Here is a 21,699-nt window from a genome sequence, read left to right on the forward strand (position 1 = left end):
GCAGATGGACTTAAAAGTGATGTCTCTTGGGTGCAGGTCAGCTGATGAGTGCTTAGAGACATTGCCTTTGAAGTCTGTTTGCAAGTAGGTTTCAGTAAAAATTGCTGTTGTTGTTGTTTATTGAATTTATATACCGCCCTATACCCGGAGGTCTCAGGGCAGCTCACAGAATAAAAAACTATAAAATACATCCTGGTGATCAAAATATAAACAACCCAATAACTCCCCACGGCCAAAATGCATTTTTAAAAGGGCATAGGATTCCCACAACATTTAAAATAAGACAAGTAACGAACCTGGACAAGAGTCACTTGTTGGAGAGACTAACCACTTTGAAATAGACTTCATAGGCAAGCTCCTTTCAAATTATCCGTTCATGTCATAATGATATCAGGTAATGAGCTGGTGGGCAACCTCACCTACTTGTCTGGAATGAGCTCTCCATCCCTACTGTAGCAGTAAGATGGCCAACTCGCTCCACCAGAAATACCCTAGATTGCTAAAGGGCTGCATTTCATTTAGGTTTGCAACGATGAGGGCTGTCTTTCAGATTTGAAAACCGCCTTCCACTTGCAGTAAAAATGCTTAGGAGGCTCTTTGCGTGCTCCAGTGTCAAAATTAATAAAACACCCACAGAGTCAAAATGTTGTCTATTTTCATTGAAAGAACGTTACTCGCTTTTAATGCACTGGAATGTAGCCGTTCTGCTTCTTTTACAATGAACATTTAGCCGTCGCTGTTCAACTGTATCTACAGTAATAGGAAGCCTCATGAAAAAGATTCAAAGTGATTTGTAAGGAAGCCAGACTATTTGTATGGAGCAGATTAGTTGCAGTTAATTAAGCAGTAAATTGGGGACAGGCTTTAAAGAGGAGAATTTCAGCAAGATATGTGGGGCAGTCACTGTGCCTGGCAGGAGTCTTTAATCAGGAGCTGTATTCTGTATCCCCTGTCTAAAATCATTAATTTAAACAAGGTTTCTACGGCCCCTCAGGCCCTCTATTTTGGACATCTGGTGTGACTAATAACAGGTGTTCGTTGAAAAAATGTTGAGATTTCCTGGCCAGAACAGTAGAAATAAACTAGTGGTTTATGAATATGGGGAAATCAGCTCTTCATTATTGATCAGTTAATAGTCTACAAAGGTGGAGTCTCCTTCTTTGGAGGTTTTTAAGCAGAGGCTTGACAGCCATCTGTCAGGAATGCTTTGATGGTGTTTCCTGCTTGGCAGGGGGTTGGACTGGATGGCTCTTGTGGTCTCTTCCAATTCTATGATTATGACCTTTGATAATTTGAATATCAAATTATGAGCATAGGAATGTGAGGGTTTAAAAAGTCAAAACAAAGCAGTAATTCAGTACCAGTGGATTTGCCGAGGGCTGCACCTTGCTGCTTCATATTGCCGATTTGGCTAGTAAGAAGGAGGAACATTTGACTTGCTCTCCCATTTCTGCCAGCCGGCTGACGTGTGACGATGGGGTGCAGCTTCGGAGTACAGTAGGTGCATTATAGAGCTAAGCCATTAGTTGGAAATTGGCCCCTCCTGCATTTGGGCTCTTCACCAGAGGGGGTATTTTAGACCCTTCCCCTAAGATGAGATGTGCATATCTTATTACAGAGAAGATTTGAATGTTCCTGTTTCGACATTGTAAATACATGTAGCCAGCTGAAAGCAGGTATTACATCACAGTATAGGTAGCTGCTGCTGGGTTTTCATTTTTGTTTTAATTGCCTGACACCATGTTTCATCTATATATATATATATATATGAAAATGTAAAAATCATGAAAGTGTGGGCTCGACTTTTCTCCGTAACCACTTGACCGATCGTCCTGAAATTTTGACACAACGATCCAGGCCACTCCCCGAGCGTTGTTAGAAAAAAAATGCCTCAAATCTCACACCTCCGCAGGTACAAACCTCTTTTTCAACAAAGTAAAACAGCGCCCTCAAGTGGATTTCCTCCCACAGTACACCCCCTCCCTTCCTGTGAAATTTACACCACACCCACAAACCCCGTCTCCACCACGAGATCCACCACTCACATACATACATCCGGCAGAGGTGTTGAAGACCAAACCAACTGAAAACAGGCCTTTTGCAGCAACAAGGCCCAACATTTCTAAGTGGAGGTAGGGGCCTGCCGGTGGTGGATGGGGGGGCCAGATAGGGGGCAGGGATACGTAATGGGTCAGAACAGGGTGGGGGGAGACACAGGGATGAAACCTGCCCTCTCCGCAGTATCTCACCTCCACTCAGGGGGACTCTGAGGCTCAGGGGGATCTGAAGGGGGGCTATTACCCTCCATTTCACAGACTAACGCACAGCAATGCGTGCAGGGCCAGCTAGTAGAATAATAAAAATCTTAGAATCCTAGAGTTGGAAGAGACTCCAGAATAATCTAGTCCGACCCCCTGCAATGCAGGAATCTCAGCTAAAGCATCCATGACAGATGGCCACCCAACCTCTGCGTTTTCTTGAATGGCTTAGTACAGTAGTCTTTATTTTTCAGTATTGAATTCATACTGAAACATGTAATTTCAGTGCTTGAAAATACATACAGTACACCCTCACTTATGATCCTAAGGACATGAGATCGTGGAGTTTAAAAGAAAACAGTAGGAAGAATGGTGCATGTTCTTTTGGTAACTCAGTGGTGTGTTTAAGTTTATGAGTTTCAAAATGGTGTTGAATAAATTCAGGAGGATCTGATTATCCGGACACCTGGAAATGCATGGCTCTCTCACTGCCTGTGTTTAGGAAGGCAGTTCGGACTTTTCTCTTTACTCAGGCTTTGGAGGCCTCCCAGGAATGCTGTGCTTGTAGAGAGTAGGATATATATAAGGAATAAAAAGAGCAGAGATGGTGTAAGATTTTTGTAGAATTTATTGTAGTACAGATCCCTTGCTCAGTGCATTTAAAACATGAAACTTATGTCAGAATGCTGAGCTTGACTGCACGATCTTTTCTGAGCTGGCTGGTTTCCTATGGTAAACTTCAAAGCAAATTAGAATAAATTTTAGCTAGTCTCCATGGTGACAAAACTCAAATGTAGCAGGGTACAGAACTATTTGGAGAACTGCCCACTCTGTGACCATATATAATTGCCTTCACCTCCAGCTGGCATGAGTTGAAGGGAGTTGTAAGTCCAAAAATTCTTGAGAGCGCCGGGTTGGGGAAGGCTGACCTATGACCTGCTCTGAATTCCTTAGAGGAAGAGCAGGGTATAAAGGAAATAAATAAAAGGGGGGAAGTTTTCAGTGGCAAGTGGGGAAGTCTGAAAACAGGACACAGCACCTATGCTCAGGGTTTTTGACATTTCATATGACATCATAATCCTTGGTTTGCAGGGGCCGGGGAGGAGATTTCCAGCAGTAGCCAGTAAAATATCTCTCTGCAGCCCTCTGATCTGCTCCGGGATGCCTTGCTATTCCTCTTGTGCCAGATCACTACCATGGTGATCTGGCACAGGAAGAGCAATGTACGGTAGCCAGAAGAACATCAAATGGCTGCAAAGATGGGGAGGCTTATTGGTGGCGGCTAGTAAAAATTCTTTTAAAGTTTTTTTTAAACAAACAAACTACCCCATCTGTAAGGCCAACTCCCTCACCAAGAATCTTAAAATTTCACCCACCCCGTCCCAATTCCGGGCAACATTTCCTCCCTCCCCTCCAGAAATTGCCGGATTAATTTAGCCAAAACATTTTGACTGACTTGCGTGAAAAGTAAGCATTTGGTTTATTCTTAGTATGTGCCTCTAGAGGTCACCATCTCCCCAGCAGAGCTTAAGGGGGTCTGCATGCTCAAATAGCCGCTCCTGCGTAGAATGTCACAGAGTCTCATGGTGGCAGTTGTCTGATGTGGAAAATACCTTTATATAAAATGAAATGTAATGACGGTCTTCCTGTGTTCTGCATAGGAAGCGAAAAACAGCATAGTGGAATTCCGGACGCTTCTTAGTCTCTGTTGCCTGATTCTTTTTTCTCCCTTGTTAAGCATTTTAGTTAAAAGTACTAAATCAATCTCTTGCCACCAGCATCTTCCATCAAGGTGCCTTTTCCACCTGACAAATGCATTTGCTGTGTGTTCTCCGCTGAATTGCGATCCCTGAGGGACGGTCCGTATTGGCATCGCATTTGATAAACTGAGCTTGGCTAGAGAAACATACCTGGTGAGAGGGGGAGCAAGGAGATAAGCAACTTATCTGCAGGGTCATATTGGGAAACGGGTCCTCCTGGATCCGTTTTTTTCTCACTGGAAACTCCGGTAGCCTCAGTGCGTAGGGTACCAAGCACCGGCTGCAACGGATGTGCTAGTGATGGCCTTTCTTGGGCGGGGATAGCTTGGCCCCAGTGATTCCCGCATTGGTCATCACAAGAGGTGATAGTTGCCTTGCACAATATTTAAATCTTTTCATCTTATTTAAGCCTTACTATACCTTGCCCTCCTCCACATTTTACAATTGCAGCAACCTTTCTGCACCTTGGTCATGCTGAGAGAGTGTCACCAGCCCCAATAGCACTCAGTGAGTTTCGCTCCTGAGAAATTTAAGTCTGGGTCTTTGTGGTCTCACTCCATCAATCTAACCTTTGCACCATATTATCAATTTAATCTCCCAGATATATGTTGGCGGTAATGAGCTTAATGCTCTGCTCTTCAAGAAGTGACATTTAAAGGCCTAAGAATTATGTGAAACGTTGCCAGGCCATTGCACTTAAGCATTAATAGAAGGGCAGCTGACACATGAATGATGGAGACAGAACGGCCACCTTCATTGTCGACAGGTGTAGCAGAGTTGTGTGTTTTCTGGGCTGGGACACGAACTACTGCCCAAGTTCTTTCCCAAGAAATGGTGAGACCTGCCTAAACTAAGCAAATTGGTGTGTGAGAGAGGCAAGGAGTTTTTTTGTTTACCCCGCATCCATCAATGGAATCAGCCACCTCTTCGACTTCAGAGATTTCCAGAGATATTGCACACATGCAAATCTCCATACAGTAGTCTTAATGGCTAGAAGCTTGCTTATATTTTTATATTCTGCGCCCAACAGTAAATTCCTGAAAAATTGCAGGATACACACAGGCCAAAGTTTAGTGATAAGCACCTTTTTGAAACATTTAAAAAAGAGGTTTGTTTTGAGGGGTGTAGTCTACTCTCTGAGGTTTCTTATCTCTTCCGAAAGTTATCAGGGAATTATTTCTATGGAGCCACTTTTACCAGTCTGCTGTTTGCCATTCTGAATCTGTCTTGCGGGTAATGACGGCCCTTCAATATGATTTACTGGTACTGCATCAAGTTTTGCAGAGTTCATTTTTGAGCCCCGTCATCATGGGAAGAGTGGTTTGCCACTCAAACAGCCCTGTTGGCCGTATCCAGTAATCACATTCAGCAGCTTATGTCTAAACCACTGCTCTCTGCCTCTTCCGAGCAGCATTGTGGAGCCTGCCAAATTTGCTTGGCAGACGACACTGAACAAATAACAGTGTGCGACGCAAATTGTTAAAATAAACAAACCCCCCTTTTAGCTCGCCAGTTATTTCCTTGCTAGATTTCAACCTGGCAAAGGGGAATGGATTGCTTCATTTTACAGCCTCCCTGTAATTTCCCTTTGGCTGGGAAGATACGCTCCGTCCCTCTATGAACTGATGGCATTGGATTTGGAGATGCTGTCGACCTGTGGCAGCATCAGAGTCTTGATTGCATTTGGAACAATAACTCAGAGCAGTAGTTCTTCTTTTTACGGGGCGGTGAAGAGCTGGATCTGATTAGTCTATTTTTAAAACTAGATTTTTTTGAGCATGGTCCAGCTAGAGTTAAAGAACTATTAAAGAGCAGTTTGATATAAGTCTGCTCAAGTCAGCCCCACTGAATTCGGTGCGAGTGACTTCAAGGTATGTGTGTATAGCATTGTAGCCTAAATCTCCAATGACTCCAATGTTTCTTCGCCCTACTGTCAAGTGATTTGATTCGATTTCATTTAATAGTCTTTTGTGAGCTAGTCGGGTAGGTTCAAGCCACTGAGATGGATGGGACATTGTAGTGTTGAGCCACTGGAAATGTGCAATGCAGTTATTTTTAATATGTTGTGCAGCATGTAGTCATGCAGATCTTGCCATTCTCCTATTTCTTATCTTCTCTCTCTCTCTCTCTCTCTCTCTCTCTCTCTCTCTCTCTCTCTCTCTCTCACACACACACACACACACACACACACACACACTTTGGTGGAGGAACGTTTTGTCCCTTTGTGTAGGGGGATAGATCTGTGTGACAAGCACCGAACACAAAGCGTTTGCACACAGAGTGAGTTTCCAGAAGTGCTTAGGGCAAACTCATGGAGAGAGAAGGTGTTGTGAACTTTGAGTCTTTGCTACTGAAACCTAACCCTTGCAGGTTAACACAAGGAGCTGAAAAATGGGACCTTATTGTACCAACAGCGGTGCTGCTCTACCCTTGGGACATAGTTTCTGTCCGTGCATAGCATTTAAACTTGGTTGCTTGGTGTCAGAAAATCTTAACAGCTGCTGCCTGTGTCTCCTAGGCAGCTGGTAACATTCAAATGGCTGATTTGTTTTGAGAGGCTGACTTCTCTCTCTGGATTTTTGCTTGACCGTGACACAGTTTGGCTTCTATGTACAAAGCAATGCACCATGGGCTCGCTTCGACAGAGACATTTTCAGAAATGCCCCCTAAACGCTAGACTTCAACTCTTCTGCATAGATCAGGAGATCTACTAGTCATTTTGGGATATCTGGTTTCTCGATCAGGAATAGCTACCATGGATTTCTGCCAGTTACTCTGCCTTTGGAAGCCAGGCCTATTCAGCTGCGACAACTTGAGATATAGGAAAACATACCTTGTGTTTCTTTCAAGACATCAGGGCGCTGTCCATGAGTTTGGTCACGTCAAGCTTCTGGTGTCTTCTAGGGAGTACACTTGTGGGTTGGAATCCCTGTGTGGCAAAGATACAGTTCTCTGCTAACCAAAGTAGGACCCCAGTTTCCTCTGTTCACCTGTCTTGGATCCCCAGAAATAGGTAAAGGTAAAGGGACCCCTGACCATTAGCCAGTCATGAACAACTCTGGGGTTGCAGCGCTCATCTCACTTTACTGGCCAAGGGAGCTGGCATACAGCTTCCGGGTCATGTGGCCAGCATGACTAAGCCGTTTCTGGCAAACCAGAGCAGCGCATGGAAATGCTGTTTACCTTCCCGCCAGAGTGGTCCCTATTTATCTACTTGCACTTTGAAGTGCTTTCAAACTGCTAGGTTGGCAGGAGCTGGGATCAAGCAACGGGAGCTCACCCCGTTGCGGGGATTCGAACCGCCAGCCTTCTGATCGGCAAGCCCTAGGCTCAGTGGTTTAACCCACAGCACCTGCCAAAGCAGCGTAGCCCAGGCTGTTTGGCCCTGCTTACTTATGTGTACATAAGCCAGGTGTGAAAGGCACTAGATGCTGAAAAATTCAAAGGAGAGAAGAACACAAACCAGGGGTGGCGAGCCTGTGGCTATTCAGGTGCTATTTGAACTGGATTGGTTAATGGTTAGGGATGTTGTAGCTGGAGCACCACATTTTTTTTATATTCTGTTGGAAGCTGCCCAGAGTGACTGGGGCAACTCAGTGAGATGAGTGGGGTATAAGCATTATATTATTATTATTATTATTATTATTATTATTATTATTACCAAACCTGACATAAATTATCCTCCATCTCTTCATGCCTTGCAGTGATGCATTGCCTAAGGAAGGTCCATATTCTTCCTTCATCCTTACTGCTAGGTTGGCAAGAGCTGGGACCGAGCAACGGGAGCTCACCCTGTTGCGGGGATTCGAACCACCGACCTTCCGATCGGCAAGCCCTAGGCACTGTGGTTTAACCCACAGCGCCACCCACGTCCCGCTGTACATGATTCTTACTCTGATATTTTCCCTGGCTCCTTTTGAATGAAGTACAGTACCTAGCACATGATTGGCACACAACAGTGTTTCATAGTAGCTGTACATAGTTGGAAAACAGTCTGAGTATTGCACTATTGTGAGTTGCCAATGAGAAACAGCAACTTCTTTGGTGCCTTTCCAAAGCAGATGGTAATGATATAAAGTAGCTTAGGAGAGGAAATGAAGGCTGCTTTCTCTAGCTGTGACTACAAGAGAATATTAGGTAGGTGGAATGTAATTTCCCAAACTGGAATCTGTCCAGGGAAGCTCTAATCTGCCAAAAACATGCCATGAGCTGCTTAATGGCCACAAGTAATCACAGTTTTGGATTTACATTTCATCAAAGTGATGGCATCTTAGGCAGCACAGTGTTCACTTAAGCTTGTCTAAAGTTCACAGAGGTTTTTTAATCTTCATGTAGCTCCAGTTGCTATGCGTTTTTCACATACAGAAAGATGGCAGTGAATATAGTTGACTATGAAATGCGTAAATAGATTTTGGCTTCTTTAGACATAGAAATCAAGATCCGCAGTTGTGTGCCCATCTACTAGACTCCCATTGATTTCAGAGGGAATTAATTAACATAACTAGGTGCAGGATTTCAACACAACTATTTATTCATCTCAATATTTATAGGCTGCCTTTCAGAGATTAACCTTCCAAAGATGGCTCATTATATCATATAAAATCCATCAAACCAATTAAAACTAGAAATCTCAGTTGTTTTCTAGATGGTAAATATATCACACCATCAATAGTTAAGCTAAAGAAGCAAAGAAACAATAAAAAAATAAGTATATTAAAAAAGCTGCCAGCAAAGCATAAAACAGCAGCACTTAAATATAAGACAGCTAGAATTTCAGTTAAAATTCTGACAAAATGACTGACAAAATTCCATGGAGCTCTTTTAACTGTTCCCCACGTTGCCTGACTGACCTCAGCTAGAAGTTGGGTATTTAGTATTTTCAGTCCCAAGCTGTGGAACACACTCCCAGCTGAGATTAAACAGGTATCTTCACTTCAGGGCAGTTCTTGAAGTCAAGAACCCGTTTATGCTGACAGGCAGCTGTTTAATTTTTGTCTTGATTCTCTGCTTACCTTAATGATTATCTTATTTTTATTCTTGTTCTATGTTTTAACATTGTAAACCGCTCGCCCTGATATTGCATGATACAGTCGTATATAAATAACTTCTATTCGCCTATACATAAAAATGTAAGGTTGCCATCATGCTGCCTGGATTGGAAGATTTATAGTGCTGCATCACAATCCTGGATTTGCATGAAGTCAGGGCAGGAGGAGCAAAAGAGAAGACAGCTTGCACAACAACAGGGACCTTGGCATGGGAGAGAGAAGGGAGAGACACTGAGCTGGGGGGGGAATGGTGATTTAAAACAATGGGAGAGGTTTAAGTAAAGTAGGTATGGATGACTAAAGGTAAAGCAGGCACCCCCAAACTGCAGCCCTCCAGATGTTTTGGCCTACAACTCCCATGATCCCCAGCTAACAGGACCAGTGGTTGGGGAAGATGGGAATTTTAGTCTAAAACATCTGGGGGGCCGAGGTTTGGGGATGCCTGAGGTAAAGGGACCCCTGACCCTTTCAGGGTGACCGACTCTGGGGTTGCGGTGCTCATCTCACGTTACTAGGGAGCCGGCGTACAGCTTCCGGGTCATGTGGCCAGCATGACAAAGCCGCTTCTGGCGAACGAGAGCAGCACATGGAAACGCCGTTTATCTTCCCACCGGAGCGGTACCTATTTATCTACTTGCACTTTGACGTGCTTTCGAACTGCTAGGTTGGCAGGAGTTGGGACCGAGCAACGGGAGCTTACCCCGTCGGGGGGATTCGAAGCGCCAACCTTCTGATTGGCAAGCCCTAGACTCAGTGGTTTAACCCACAGCGCCACCGCGCGTAAAACATGGTCATTTTAGTCAATGACAGTGTGAATAAAGCAGAGGTGGAGGGACATTGAGGAGGAAGTAGCAGTTTCAAACAGCAGCGGATGTTTGGGTATTTGATTTGAGCACTCTGATGCTTTGCCTCTCTCGCATGAGGCAGCTAGGTCAACGTGTCTATGTTCAGACATCGTTGTATAGGACATTTCTCGGCTCCCACCAAATATACCTAACTGCTGCTAGCCAAGGGAGCTGGGAATTTCATTATGTTCTGATGTTAGGACACAGGTTAATTGCTCCGTCTAGACAGTTACACCCAGGTGCTGCTGGCTGTAGCTGCTGCACATTTCAGGTAAGATGTAATTCTGCCCTTTGATTTACCAACCTACTGTCAGCTTGAGTCCAAATATTATAGTTCAGTAGGTATTCTAATGGACTTGATAATTTCTGGTTATTAGTCATCTCTCTCTATTTTTATGTAGCCCTCTTCGCGGTTTTTACAACTAAGTTCCATTAAATGAAATAACTGCATTTGTTTATTGCTCATCTTTCTTTGCCCCACCTATGCTTTCCCCTTACGTTGAATAAGCTTCCTACTTCTTAGTTCTCAGAATAGTTTTGAATTGTGAAGGGGAGCTCTTGGTTATCTACCCAAATGTGATTTGCCTACTGATAATCAGGCCCGGCTCCAGGGGTAGTATCGGTGGCGCAGGGCGCCAGGCCGGCAGGTGGCCGTGAGACGGCCCTGCTGATAATTTCACTCCAAAGGTCTGGGGGTCTAGAAATTGGTAGGCTGGAGGTACTGCACATTAGTATGCGGCTTCTGGAAGCCCACCTCATCTGGAGAAAGTCCCATAGTTCCCTCCCTCTGACGGACGCAAAACACACATGGCGTAATGAGCATGGAAAGATTCATAGGTGTTAAAAGCCATATTATGTCTTGAGGGTCAGCTGTCCTTGCGTAAGAACAGGAAACCAACTGATGCTTGTTCCATCTGTGAAGCACTTCATTTTTATATTTTAGTATACTAACTTAACAAGATTTGTACTCTGATCCCAATGCACACTGTTGACAGATTTAAATATAGCTGTCATTCACTTCCTGACAAGAGATTTCATAGCACTGAATTAAATTAGCATCTTACTGCTCTATTAGCCTTGGAACTTGGACAGGTGCTCTTTAAAACGCCCTTTAAAAAATTTCCCCAGTAGGAATAAAGTGGACCAGACTTGCCAGGGAATGAATAGGTAGCATAAGAAAGCTCTGCCATTGTTACAGAGTCACTTCACTCCTTACAAAGGTTTTTCTTGGACACTCTCTCCCATCTGGGTCTTATGCAATGCAATAAAAAAAAAAGCTAAGGAAATCTCTGCACATTGGAATGCAAAAGCGGAGACAAAGAAGCCCCAAACCAGCCCTTGACAGGAGCGTGCGTCAGGAAAGATAAGAGGTTCAGATGGATCAGTACCCCGGGGTTTCAACTCTAGTAGCAGTAACCGACTGTGCTATTTATAACAGCCATTGAAAGCTGCTGCTTGGAATGATGCAACATTTTAACACACAAACTAGGAAACCATATAATGATTGTGTGAGTGTGCCTTTTCATTTTTGTCGAGGTCCTCTTGGATTAATATTTCAAATTTTAGCCCATTTCGCCAAAACCATCCTGTCAGGGGATTGTTGTGGCTACTCTCGAGTAAAGACGCGCCACTCTGCTCTGTCTTTAAGAGCTTTATTGTGCATACTATTGACAGTGCAGAGACATCAGAAAACATGACTGCCTAGTCTGATTGAGGACCCGGCAATGGCGCTTGTCTGCTCTTGCGCCAGCATAATAGTCTGGGGACCCCAAAACGCCGTCCCCTTGCCCTACGTCTGGGGGCATGACCCAACAAGGGGCTGCGTTCCTTCTCCTGTCCTTTGGCTGGAATGTTGCTGAGGCTCCGACACCTCGCTGTGCTGTCCTTCCTCCTCTTGCCAGCTGGGTCGGTGCCAAGGCTCTGATACGTCTTGGAGCCCCCTCTCCATTCCGCTCCGTTCCTCATTCCCTCCTCCTGACCCGCTGCTTGCGCTGTCGCTGGGCGAAGTGCTGGTCAGGATGACTGGGGGAGGGTCCCTGTAGGGGGTCCCCCTGACACATCCACTTTCCAATCTCAATTGTGCGAAGTGCCTACCATGCAGGAAGTGTGTTCTGATGCTATAGATTCATATAGCCAGTGGGATTTCAGAGGATCTGGGAGAACTATTTGGGCTTAGGTTGGAGGAAGATCACAGCAATGTTCAAAAGCCCATTTCTGGATACTGTATAGAAGAATAAGCAAGTGCAAGATCAACTGTGTGCACTAAGCATTTGTTGTAGTTGCATGCAGTGCTATTTTTCTAGAAAAAGATGTCACCATGAACACCTCCCTCATTCTCTTAGAATGGCAATGGCACCCACCTGAGAGGTGCTGGAACTGAGTTCTGTTGAGTTCCTGTTAGGGAAAAAAAACCCGGTTGCATGTTACACATCACACACAACAAACCCATTAAGAGCAACTTCATGGGAGTAACCTTGCCCTTTAAAAGTGGAGAGTTTGAGCCTTTAGCATGCATGCACGACGACTAGGACCACCTTATTGTTTATAATCATATTGTCTCAGTGTGTGGGACACAGATAGAAGGGCTCATGATAAAGAAGCATGTGTTGTCTGAAGTGTGTGTGTGTGGGGGGGGATCTGCTCTTTGCCATCCTGAAATGGCATCATTAAGTTCCTCATGCCACCTGGAAAACCCAACTTCTCAAATTTGCAAGAAGCTTTGTGCTCGTCCCCCAAAGTACATGGTCTTCTTTGAGCATTGAAGTTGAATCCTTGAAAAAACTTTGAGTGGGTTGTTTGCATGTTCAGCTTGATGCTTGAAGGGCGCAGCGCCGGCCCACTTTGTCCTGCTACTCCCTAGGACAAAATAGTACTCCAGTGGGGGAAGAGAGAGTGTGGAAGGCCCTCCTGGCTGGTAGAAAGTGATGTTCTGAGTGTGCCCTCTCCCAGAGGGGTGTAGAGCTTTATTATAAGACCTGTTGCCTCCAAGCATCTTGTCCCATAGGCCTCCCCGGCCACCATACCTGCCAAGTTGCTGTTAGAGAAATAAGGGACCGGACTGGAAATAGCAGACCGGAAGTAGCGCTGCCGCCATTTTGGAACTGGGCGGAGCATGCTCAGAAGTGACTTTTGATGCTGCTTTGCCCAGTTCCAAAATGGCCGCCGCACCAGAAGTCGCACTGCAGCCATTTTGGAACTGGGCAGAGCAGCATCAAAAGTCGCTTCTGAGCATGCTCCGCCCAGTTCCAAAATGGCCGCTGCACCAGAATAAACCGGGGAAAAACAAAAAAAAAAGTTTTTTTCAGCTAGGAACAGCTGGGAAAATGGGGATTTCCCGGGAAAAACGGGAGACTTGGCAGCTGTGCCGACTACTGCTGGATCCTTCCTCTCTGCTATCCATTCTCCCTTCCCCAAAGTGAGTCTTTTTCATCCTTGGGGGAAAGAGAGCAGGTAGCAGGCATAGCAGCAGCAGGTGGGTGAGCACAGCTGAGGCAAGTGGCCTGCTGATGTTGGGCTGTAGTGTACATGCCTTGATTTTGCTCATAGCCATTCAGGCAGGGGTACTTGCGCTTCTGAACACCCGTGTCTCGAATGCTTGCCCTGTCCCGTATTAGGCTGACGGACCTGGGGAGGACATTTTGCAGATTGTGTACCACCACAGAAAAGACCTGATTCCTGATTCCCACCCAGGCAACCTCTGCACAGGTGGAGGAATCTAGAGAAGGGCCTTTCCAGGTGATCTCAAAGCATCGTCAAGATAATATTGGAGAAGGCAGTCTTTCAGAGAGGAGAATGTTGGGAGCTCCAGGGAAGTTTTTTGTATTTTGTATTTCTTGCTTGTGTGTTTTGTTTGACCCGCAAGGCAGTTAGTCCAATTATTCCTGTGATTGCATATCTAATGCTAACACTTACTGCCTTTTCACAGAATCATGTGAACCCAGCAATGGATTTTACGCAGACTCCTCCAGGAATGCTAGCTCTCGACAACATGCTGTACTTTGCCAAACATCAACAGGATGCTTATATCCGGGTAAGAGCTCGCTTTTGTTGCAGGCAAACATTAAGGGTATTTTTATCTTTCTTTCTTTTTTTTGTCCACCGTTCTAGGAAAGCAGATGGGCTCATGGCATTGCAAATAGCAATTAATTGCTCAAAGGCAATGCCAAGAGGCCAAAGCAAACCATGATTTTTCTGTGTAAGCTCTGACAAATGCTGAGCAGTGACCCCCAAATTTATTTTCAAACTGATATAAATGCCACCCTTTGATAGATGACTTGAAGACCTAAAAACCTCTTTTGCATGTTTTGACTCCCAAGAGGAAGGAATCTGTTATGATTGATTTCACTTAGACATGTGGGATAAAGGAGGGCTGATTCATTCTCCTACTTTACTTCTCTCATTTCCTACCCACTTCTTGCCCACACAACTTATTTGAAAGGTAGCAGTGAATTATATTTTGTTTCTTTTGCATTTTCTTTCTGACATTTTAGAAGTGTGTGCCTGAGTAAGTTTCATAAACTTTCCTAACCTACATGAAAGCAGAGGAGTGGAGAAGTTCTGAATGGCAGAGTACATACAATATTCCAAAATCTTGGCTGTCTTAAGTCACTGGAAATTGAGAAATAGCCTTAGGCATTAGAAAAACTTTTTTAAAAAATATAAGTATATACGTATAAAAATTACAAGTATAAAATGTTGTGGTTAAAAAACGAACTTGAAGTTACATCAGTTAATCTAAAACTTTTATTCAAATAGGCATAAAACCAAAGCCTCAGAGTTTTGTAAAGGGCACTTTGACATCTAATACAGAGAGCGGAAGAGACTCCTTAATAAAATGTCACCAGGTTAAAAGACATTCGGGGACAGTGGCTTTTCAGATTTGGTCTTTCAAAGACTTCTCCCCCTCCCCCAATTTCCCATGGCCATTAAAGTAGACAATGGTTGAATGGAGCATAGTGAAGATTGAATCCATCATAAAATAAGGTCTGGACAGTGCAATCATATGTATGTCTACTCAGAAATCAGTTCCATTGAATTCAATGAGACTTACTTCCTGGTAAGTATATATAGGAGTTTATACATTAGAAAGTCATTTTAAAGAGAGCTACAACAATGAGTGTGTTCGTTACAGGTACAGGTGTTGGTCTGAGTCAAAGCAAAATAAAAAGATTCCTTCAGTAGCACCTTAAAGACCAACTAAGTTTTTATTTTGGTATGAGCTTTCGTGTGCATGCACACTTCTTCGGATACACTGGAAACAGAAGTGTCAGACCCTTATATATATACAGAGGGTGGTGGGGGTGGGTGGGAATGGGTGATGGGCTGATGGGAGTGGTAAACCTGTTGATGGCTGTTAACGACTGCTGATGACTGCAATTTGTCCTGCGGGGGGAAAGCAAGGGCTGAGGCGCTAAAGAAAGCTTGATCATGCATACTGAGATAAGAATCCTATGTCTTTGTTCATCCCAGGTGGCTCCATGGTTTTAAGCTTGGTAATGAGTTCCAATTCAGAAACTTCTCTTTCCAGTCTGTTCCTGAAATTTTTCTGTAATAAAACAGCTGCTTTGAGATCTTGTATAGAATGTCCTGGGAGATTGAAGTGTTCTCCTACTGGTTTCTCTGTCTTGTGGTTCCTGATGTCAGATTTATGTCCATTTATCCTTTGGCGTAGGGTTTGGCCTGTTTGTCCAATATAGAGAGCTGTGTGCGTGTGTGTGTGTGTAATAAATCCCCCCCCCAAGAACCACCGTCTCCTCTGTTGTTCTTTAAAATGAATGTACTCAAGAACAGTTAATTATATATTGAGCAGCTCATAAAGGCTGTTTCAATTGTTCCGTCCTTTACTGGACTAATGGGTTTTTCTTCGCATTGCCTTACGATTTTCTAATTCTATGAAAAGAGCATAATTACTAGCCACATGTTGTAGGCACTTCTTCCATTAGCTCACGTAAAACTGCTATTTATTTTTTGAATTCTTTGTCCAGTTTATAGCCACCGTTACATATGGATTTTTATCACCCATTAGCTTTGCCTTCTTGGAGGTTGTTATTGCTGAAATCGTTCCAGGTATTTACAGTGACAGATAATTGACACTTAATGCTGGTCTAGTTGATGGCAGCTGAAAGATTCATAGTTGTTATATAAATCCCATAGACTGTTTTAAAGGAGATGAATACTTTTTAAAAATAGTTCTTATATCGTTTATCATTTCATATGTGATGCTTTGAGTCTGAAAGCAAATGGATGAGCTGTTTCCCTCGCTGGTTTTTTCCCCTGAAAACAAAGATTGTTTTATTTCCTGTTGTGTGAGTGCTAACAAAATTAGAATTTATGAAGTTACAGTTCTGCTTTCCAAGGCGCTCTGCCTCATATCACTTTCATTGTTCTAAGGCAGGGGTTGGCAAACTAAGGCCCGCGGGCCGGATCAGGCCCAATCGCCTTCAGGATCCAGCCCACGGAATGTCCGTGGATCGGCATGGGGATTCTGTTCGTTCGGGCTGTGCCATTTTTTTCCTGCGCCATTCCATCCCCCCCCCCCTCCCACACACTGCGGCGGCACCTCCTCCCTCCCTCCTCCTGGCTTCTCCTCGCCCTGCCTAGAGGAGGAAGGGGGCTGGGCTGAGCTGGCTAAGAGCCATTTTAAGCAGCCCCGCTCCGGAGCCAGCCCTTTCACGCCGCTCATCTTCCTGCCATCACCGCCACCGTGGTGCTCCTGTGGGCCAGAGAGTGGAGCGGATGAGCTCCCTCTGCCTACCCACGAGAAGCAGCGGCGGTGGCAGTGGCATTGGTGGTGGCAGCAGCAGCCCCAGGGAAGGTAAGCACAGCGGCTGGGGGGGGAGGAAAGGAGGACTACTTGCCCCCCTCGCCTCTTCTTCCAGCTCCCCCCCCCCCCGGTGCCGCTTCTCCAGCCCGCCACAAGGTCCGAGGGATAGTGGACCGACCCGCGGCTAAAGAATTTTGCCAACCCCTGTTCTAAGGGTCAAAAACCTTCTTTGGGGCTGAGGGCTCCAATAGTTGTATGGAAAGCTGCTGTGGGGGAAGGGGCACCACACTTTTGTACTGGATGGAACCAGACCCACACACAACCACAGATCCTTAAAACACAAAGAAAGAAAGAACTATTTTCCATGGAAACAGACATACAGTGGTACCTCGACTTACAAAGGCGATCCGTTCCGTAAGTCGAAACCTTCGGTTGTCTAAGCGTCTATTTTGCGCATGCGCGTAGCTCGATTTTGCGCTTCTGTGCATGTGCAGAACGCGCGCGGCGAAAAGACTTCCGGGTTTGCCGACTTCGGAAGTCGAGGCATTCGGATGTCGAGGTACCACTGTATCAGTGTCTCCTTATCTTAACAGTGCAAACGGCAAAAAGAACTTGGTATTCCCAGCAGAATGCGAATAGTTTGCAGCTATTAAGGGACTCAAACTTTATGCAATTGCATCAGAACTACTGCATGCATGCAGCTGCAAATACATGGACTTCTTTTTGCATATGTGTGGGAAACACAAGTCTGCTACAAACACACACTTTGCAGAGCATCAAAGCCATTTTCTCTCTCTGCTGTACAGCTGTAGGAGGGGATTGAAAGGGCCAGATGCAGTCTTGCTGTGAGCGAGAGCTGGTTTGTGGGTTCAGGATTCCCCACCCCCCTGTTCTAGCGTGTTCTGTTCTGTTTTTCTCTTTTACATACTGATCAAATTCAGTCCTGTGTTCAAGTGGAGATGAGAGGGGTCATGGAGGAACTGGGAGGAGATTCACAGGATTATTTCTAATAATTGGATGGATGAACAGTGTCAATTCCAGACAAAATGACTGGTGTGGATTCGGCCAGAGTCTGGCAAACTTGCTAGTGTTTTATGTTGAGAAAGCTGTTCTATCCAAATTGCTCTCCTTGCAACCTCTGAAGAGATTATAGCAAGCCTGAGTGGCATGCCTTGGACTTCGGAAGTCCCTGTTTGCTTTTGCACATAGTCCTGGTGGGTTGTGGGTTAAACCACAGAGTCTAGGGCTTGCTGATCAGAAGGTCAGCGGTTCGAATCCCTGCAACGGGGTGAGCTCCCGTCGTTCGGTCCCAGCTCCTGCCCACCTAGCAGTTCGAAAGCACATCAAAGTGCAAGTAGATAAATAGGGACCGCTCCGGCGGGAAGGTAAACGGCGTTTCCTTGGGCTGCTCTGGTTCGCCAGAAGCGGCTTTGTCATGCTGGCCACCGGAAGCTGTCTGTGGACAAACGCCGGCTCCCTTGGTCTATAGAGCGAGATGAGCGCCGCAACCCCAGAGTCGGACACGACTGGACCTGGTGGTCAGGGGCCCCTTTACCTTTACCTTACCTGGTGGGTTGATATTGGCTTTTGAAAATGCATTATTTGAAAGCGATAATCCCACACATTTACTACCGGTATCTATGCACAACACGGCAGTATGTTCTATAGCCTTTGAAACAAATTCACCAAATTTCTGAAGAGCATTAGAAAAATCAAATCCTTAAAAAAACAAAAAACCCAATCCTGGCCTTGATCACTTGTAGCCACCGAGTGATGAAGCATTTGCACAATTTGGATTCTCACTTTCTGACAGGCGGTTTAAATCAGTTGCTACTTGCCTTTTTAAGACATCAGAAATCTTGATGGAGGAGGAGGTTTGCTTCAGAAGCCACAAAGGTGCAGACAAATGCAGCCATTCTCTGTAGACCATTCAAGATGTAATTAGGTTGAGTCAGTCAGCTTGGGCGCTGCCTACTTCATAACCTCTGCATTTGTTGTATAGAAGGCAGCCTACACATCCTTCCGGAGGCTCCAGAAAAAGCCTTCTGCCCACTCACGTTATCTTCTTCAAAAATGAGTTGTTAGATATTTTGTGTGATCGTTTCTGAAGTGAAATTTTAACATGGTGCTTATTCAGAAATATGCGGGTAGGAACGCAGTTACCTTTGGGGAAAGGCTAAGGCTGTGATTCTTTTACTTCCCACAAAAGCAGAAAAGAAAATTACTCTTTACTAATTACTTTCTATTAAGTTACTCCTCCTAATGCATCACATTCAGAACATTGCTTGAGAGGCTGTTATGTTCCCAATCTGTTGTGCGATCGCATCTCCACTGTGTGTATTTTCTCTCTGGCTTCTCTTCATCTGTTCTTCCTCTCTTCCTTCTCCTCTGAAGTCCCTTTTTGTGTTTGCTGCCATTTGTTTTATGCAATGTTTTGTTTCTTTAAAAAAATGTTTAGGGGCACTCTCATTTTCCTACTCATATTGAAATACTGCCCCTCAATGAGGCCAAACTTAGATTCACAAAATGTTTAGAGGGATGCGTACCCCTGCGCCCCCCAGAAAAAAGCACTGGTTTTATAGCCTCTAGAGGTATTCCCCCTTCCTTGTTTTTCATGCTGGTTTTTTAAGTGCAGAACTGGCCAATGATATTTTGGCCCTGAGGCAGAGCAGCAAATTGTAGCCCCTTCCCAACCAAGATGTCTAGCACCCATCCCCGTTGTCATCCAGGGCATAGCTGCCAAGTCTCCCGTATTCCCCGGGAAACCCCCGTTTTTCCAGCTGTTCCCAGCTGAAAAAATTGATTTTTTTTGTTTTTTCCGGGTTTATTCTGGCACGGCGGCCATTTTGGAACTGAGCGGAGCATGCTCAGAAACGACTTTTGATGCTGCTCTGCCCAGTTCCAAAATGGCTGCAGCGCGATTTCCGGTCTGCTACTTCTGGTCCGATCCCTTATTTTTCCGGCAGGAACTTGGCAGGTTTGATCCAGGGCAGGCAATTTCACAAGTGCCTCTCCCCACAAAGCAGTCAGAGGCAGCAGCACTGTATGTGTCTGAATGCTTGTCATTGGGAACGATGAACAAAATCTTGTGACAGCAACATCCTTAGTTTAACCATGTACTGTGTGTAGAAATACTTCGTAGTTTTCCGCTTCATTGCATGGCCACAGCTTCTAGTGCTGGGGGGGGGGGGAGAGGACCTCTCTGCCCACTGTCTCCACACTCTGTAATTTTATATACAGTGGTACCTTGGTTTGCATATGTCTTGGTTTGCATACGTTTTATATTACAAACAGGTCAAACCTGGAAGTGCATGTCCCAGTTTGCAACCTTTTTTTGGATTACAACCCATTTTTTTTAGATTACGAACAATTTTTGGGGGGAGGCCCCATTGGCAAAAGCACGCCTTGGGTTACATACAACCTGTTCTGGTTTATGAACGGATCTCTGGAACCGATTATGGTTGTAAACCAAGGTACCACTGTATCTCTGCCATGTCACTGAACTTGCCTTTTTTTTCCTAAACCTAAAAGCTCCACATGTACTTTTGACCTGAGTGTGGTCATTTGTAATCCATTTAAGCTTTTGCCTAGGTTTAGTCAGATTGAATAATTTGGCTCTTCTGTTTTCTTCTTTTAGTGTATTCATTCTTATTAATGGCACGTTGTATTCAAAATAAAATCTGTGAACTGCTTTGGGAGGCTGAAAAGTGCTATATATAAAATACACAGAACAAAACAAAATAATGATTATAAAAAGGGATAATAGGGCTGCATTGCCCATGTAAGTTAAAAAAAATTATGCTGTGTTGAAAAAAACTGGGCAGGTGCAAGCCAGTGGTAAGTGATGATCCAATAAGAAGCCTTGCCTACAGCTCATGCTTTGTCTAGCGTAAGGCAAACCATGAGTCTTAGTTCAGATGCAATGACTAGTCCATGGCTTAGTTCCTTGAAGTGCAGCAGTAGGCAGTGGCGTTCCTATCCCAGCTGGTACCGGGGGTGGCGCCTGCGCGGCGCCCGTGCAGAATCACACACGTGCGCACTCCACACGGGATGGGGCACATGTGGAGTCTGCACGGCACCCCGTACGGAGGGGCTGCTCGCAAGAGGCGCACTGCTCTGCCCAACTCAGGGAGGGAGGGGAGAGCGAGGCAGCGGCCCGTCACCTCCCCAGCCAGCAAGCTCTGTGATCTCTTTGGAGGAGGGCAGGAGTGAGGAGGGACAAAGACAGGCATCCCCAAACTTTGGCCCTCCAGATGTTTTGGACTACAATTCCCATCATCCCTGACCACTGGTCCTGTTGTGTGGCGATACCCCGAGTTCTCCCCGAGAGAAATAAAGACACATTGCATAAGGTTAATGGGCATAGAAGGCCACAACTTTATTGATTACGGATGTAGAGGGGTATTGGCATAGGTATTGGATCTAACCGACTATATCTGACTCCAGCCCGCTCTGCTGGCAGTCTGTGAACGGTTAACCACCATTGCATGAGTCCTGCGATGCACATCAACTAGGAACTCATCCTGGGGCCACCACTAGGGGGCGTGCCCTCTGGTCCTCACCTACCACGGCTTCGGACTTGGCAACGCCCCAGACTCCTTAAGGGAGTGCCCTTCCGCATTTCGGGGAGGTGATGGCAGCAACCTCCCCCCCGCACCTGTACCTTCACGAGATAATCCAATGCCTACCACCAATCGAGCCCCAAAGAGGGGCTCGCCGCCAATACCCTTACAGCCGCAACCAATACCTAATAGCACCTAGAATGTCAGCAGGAGCCGGTTCCGAAAGAGCGAGGAGGATTCCCCACCGCGCGCTCACTTAAATGTGCGAGCCACACACCCCGGGACATCCAGATTGGATGCGCCGAGGGCACACCGCGGCGGGGAATCGACCAATGGGCTGGGGGGGAATGCTAACCATTCCCCCCCCCACGTGAAGGACTTGTGGGCCCACAACATCTCCTCTCCCTCAGGAGGGAAGAGATTTTAGCTAGGGATCATGTGAGTTGTAGGCCAAAACATCTGG

The 21,699-nt window shown here is 45.4% G+C and overlaps 1 protein-coding gene across 5 annotated transcripts in view; it reads left to right on the plus strand.

The window, feature by feature from the left end:
* ELMO1 (engulfment and cell motility 1) overlaps positions 1-21,699 on the plus strand; it is a 318,071-nt gene that overhangs the window by 144,593 nt on the left and 151,779 nt on the right. For all 5 annotated transcript variants that reach the window (XM_035129257.2, XM_035129260.2, XM_035129258.2 and 2 more), the window contains exon 14: positions 13,837-13,941. In XM_035129257.2, coding sequence (XP_034985148.1) covers positions 13,837-13,941 — 105 coding nt within the window. The remainder of the gene's footprint in view (positions 1-13,836; positions 13,942-21,699) is intronic.

The sequence above is a fragment of the Zootoca vivipara genome, chromosome 12 (genome assembly GCF_963506605.1).
Source record: "Zootoca vivipara chromosome 12, rZooViv1.1, whole genome shotgun sequence".
Lineage (NCBI taxonomy): Eukaryota > Metazoa > Chordata > Lepidosauria > Squamata > Lacertidae > Zootoca > Zootoca vivipara.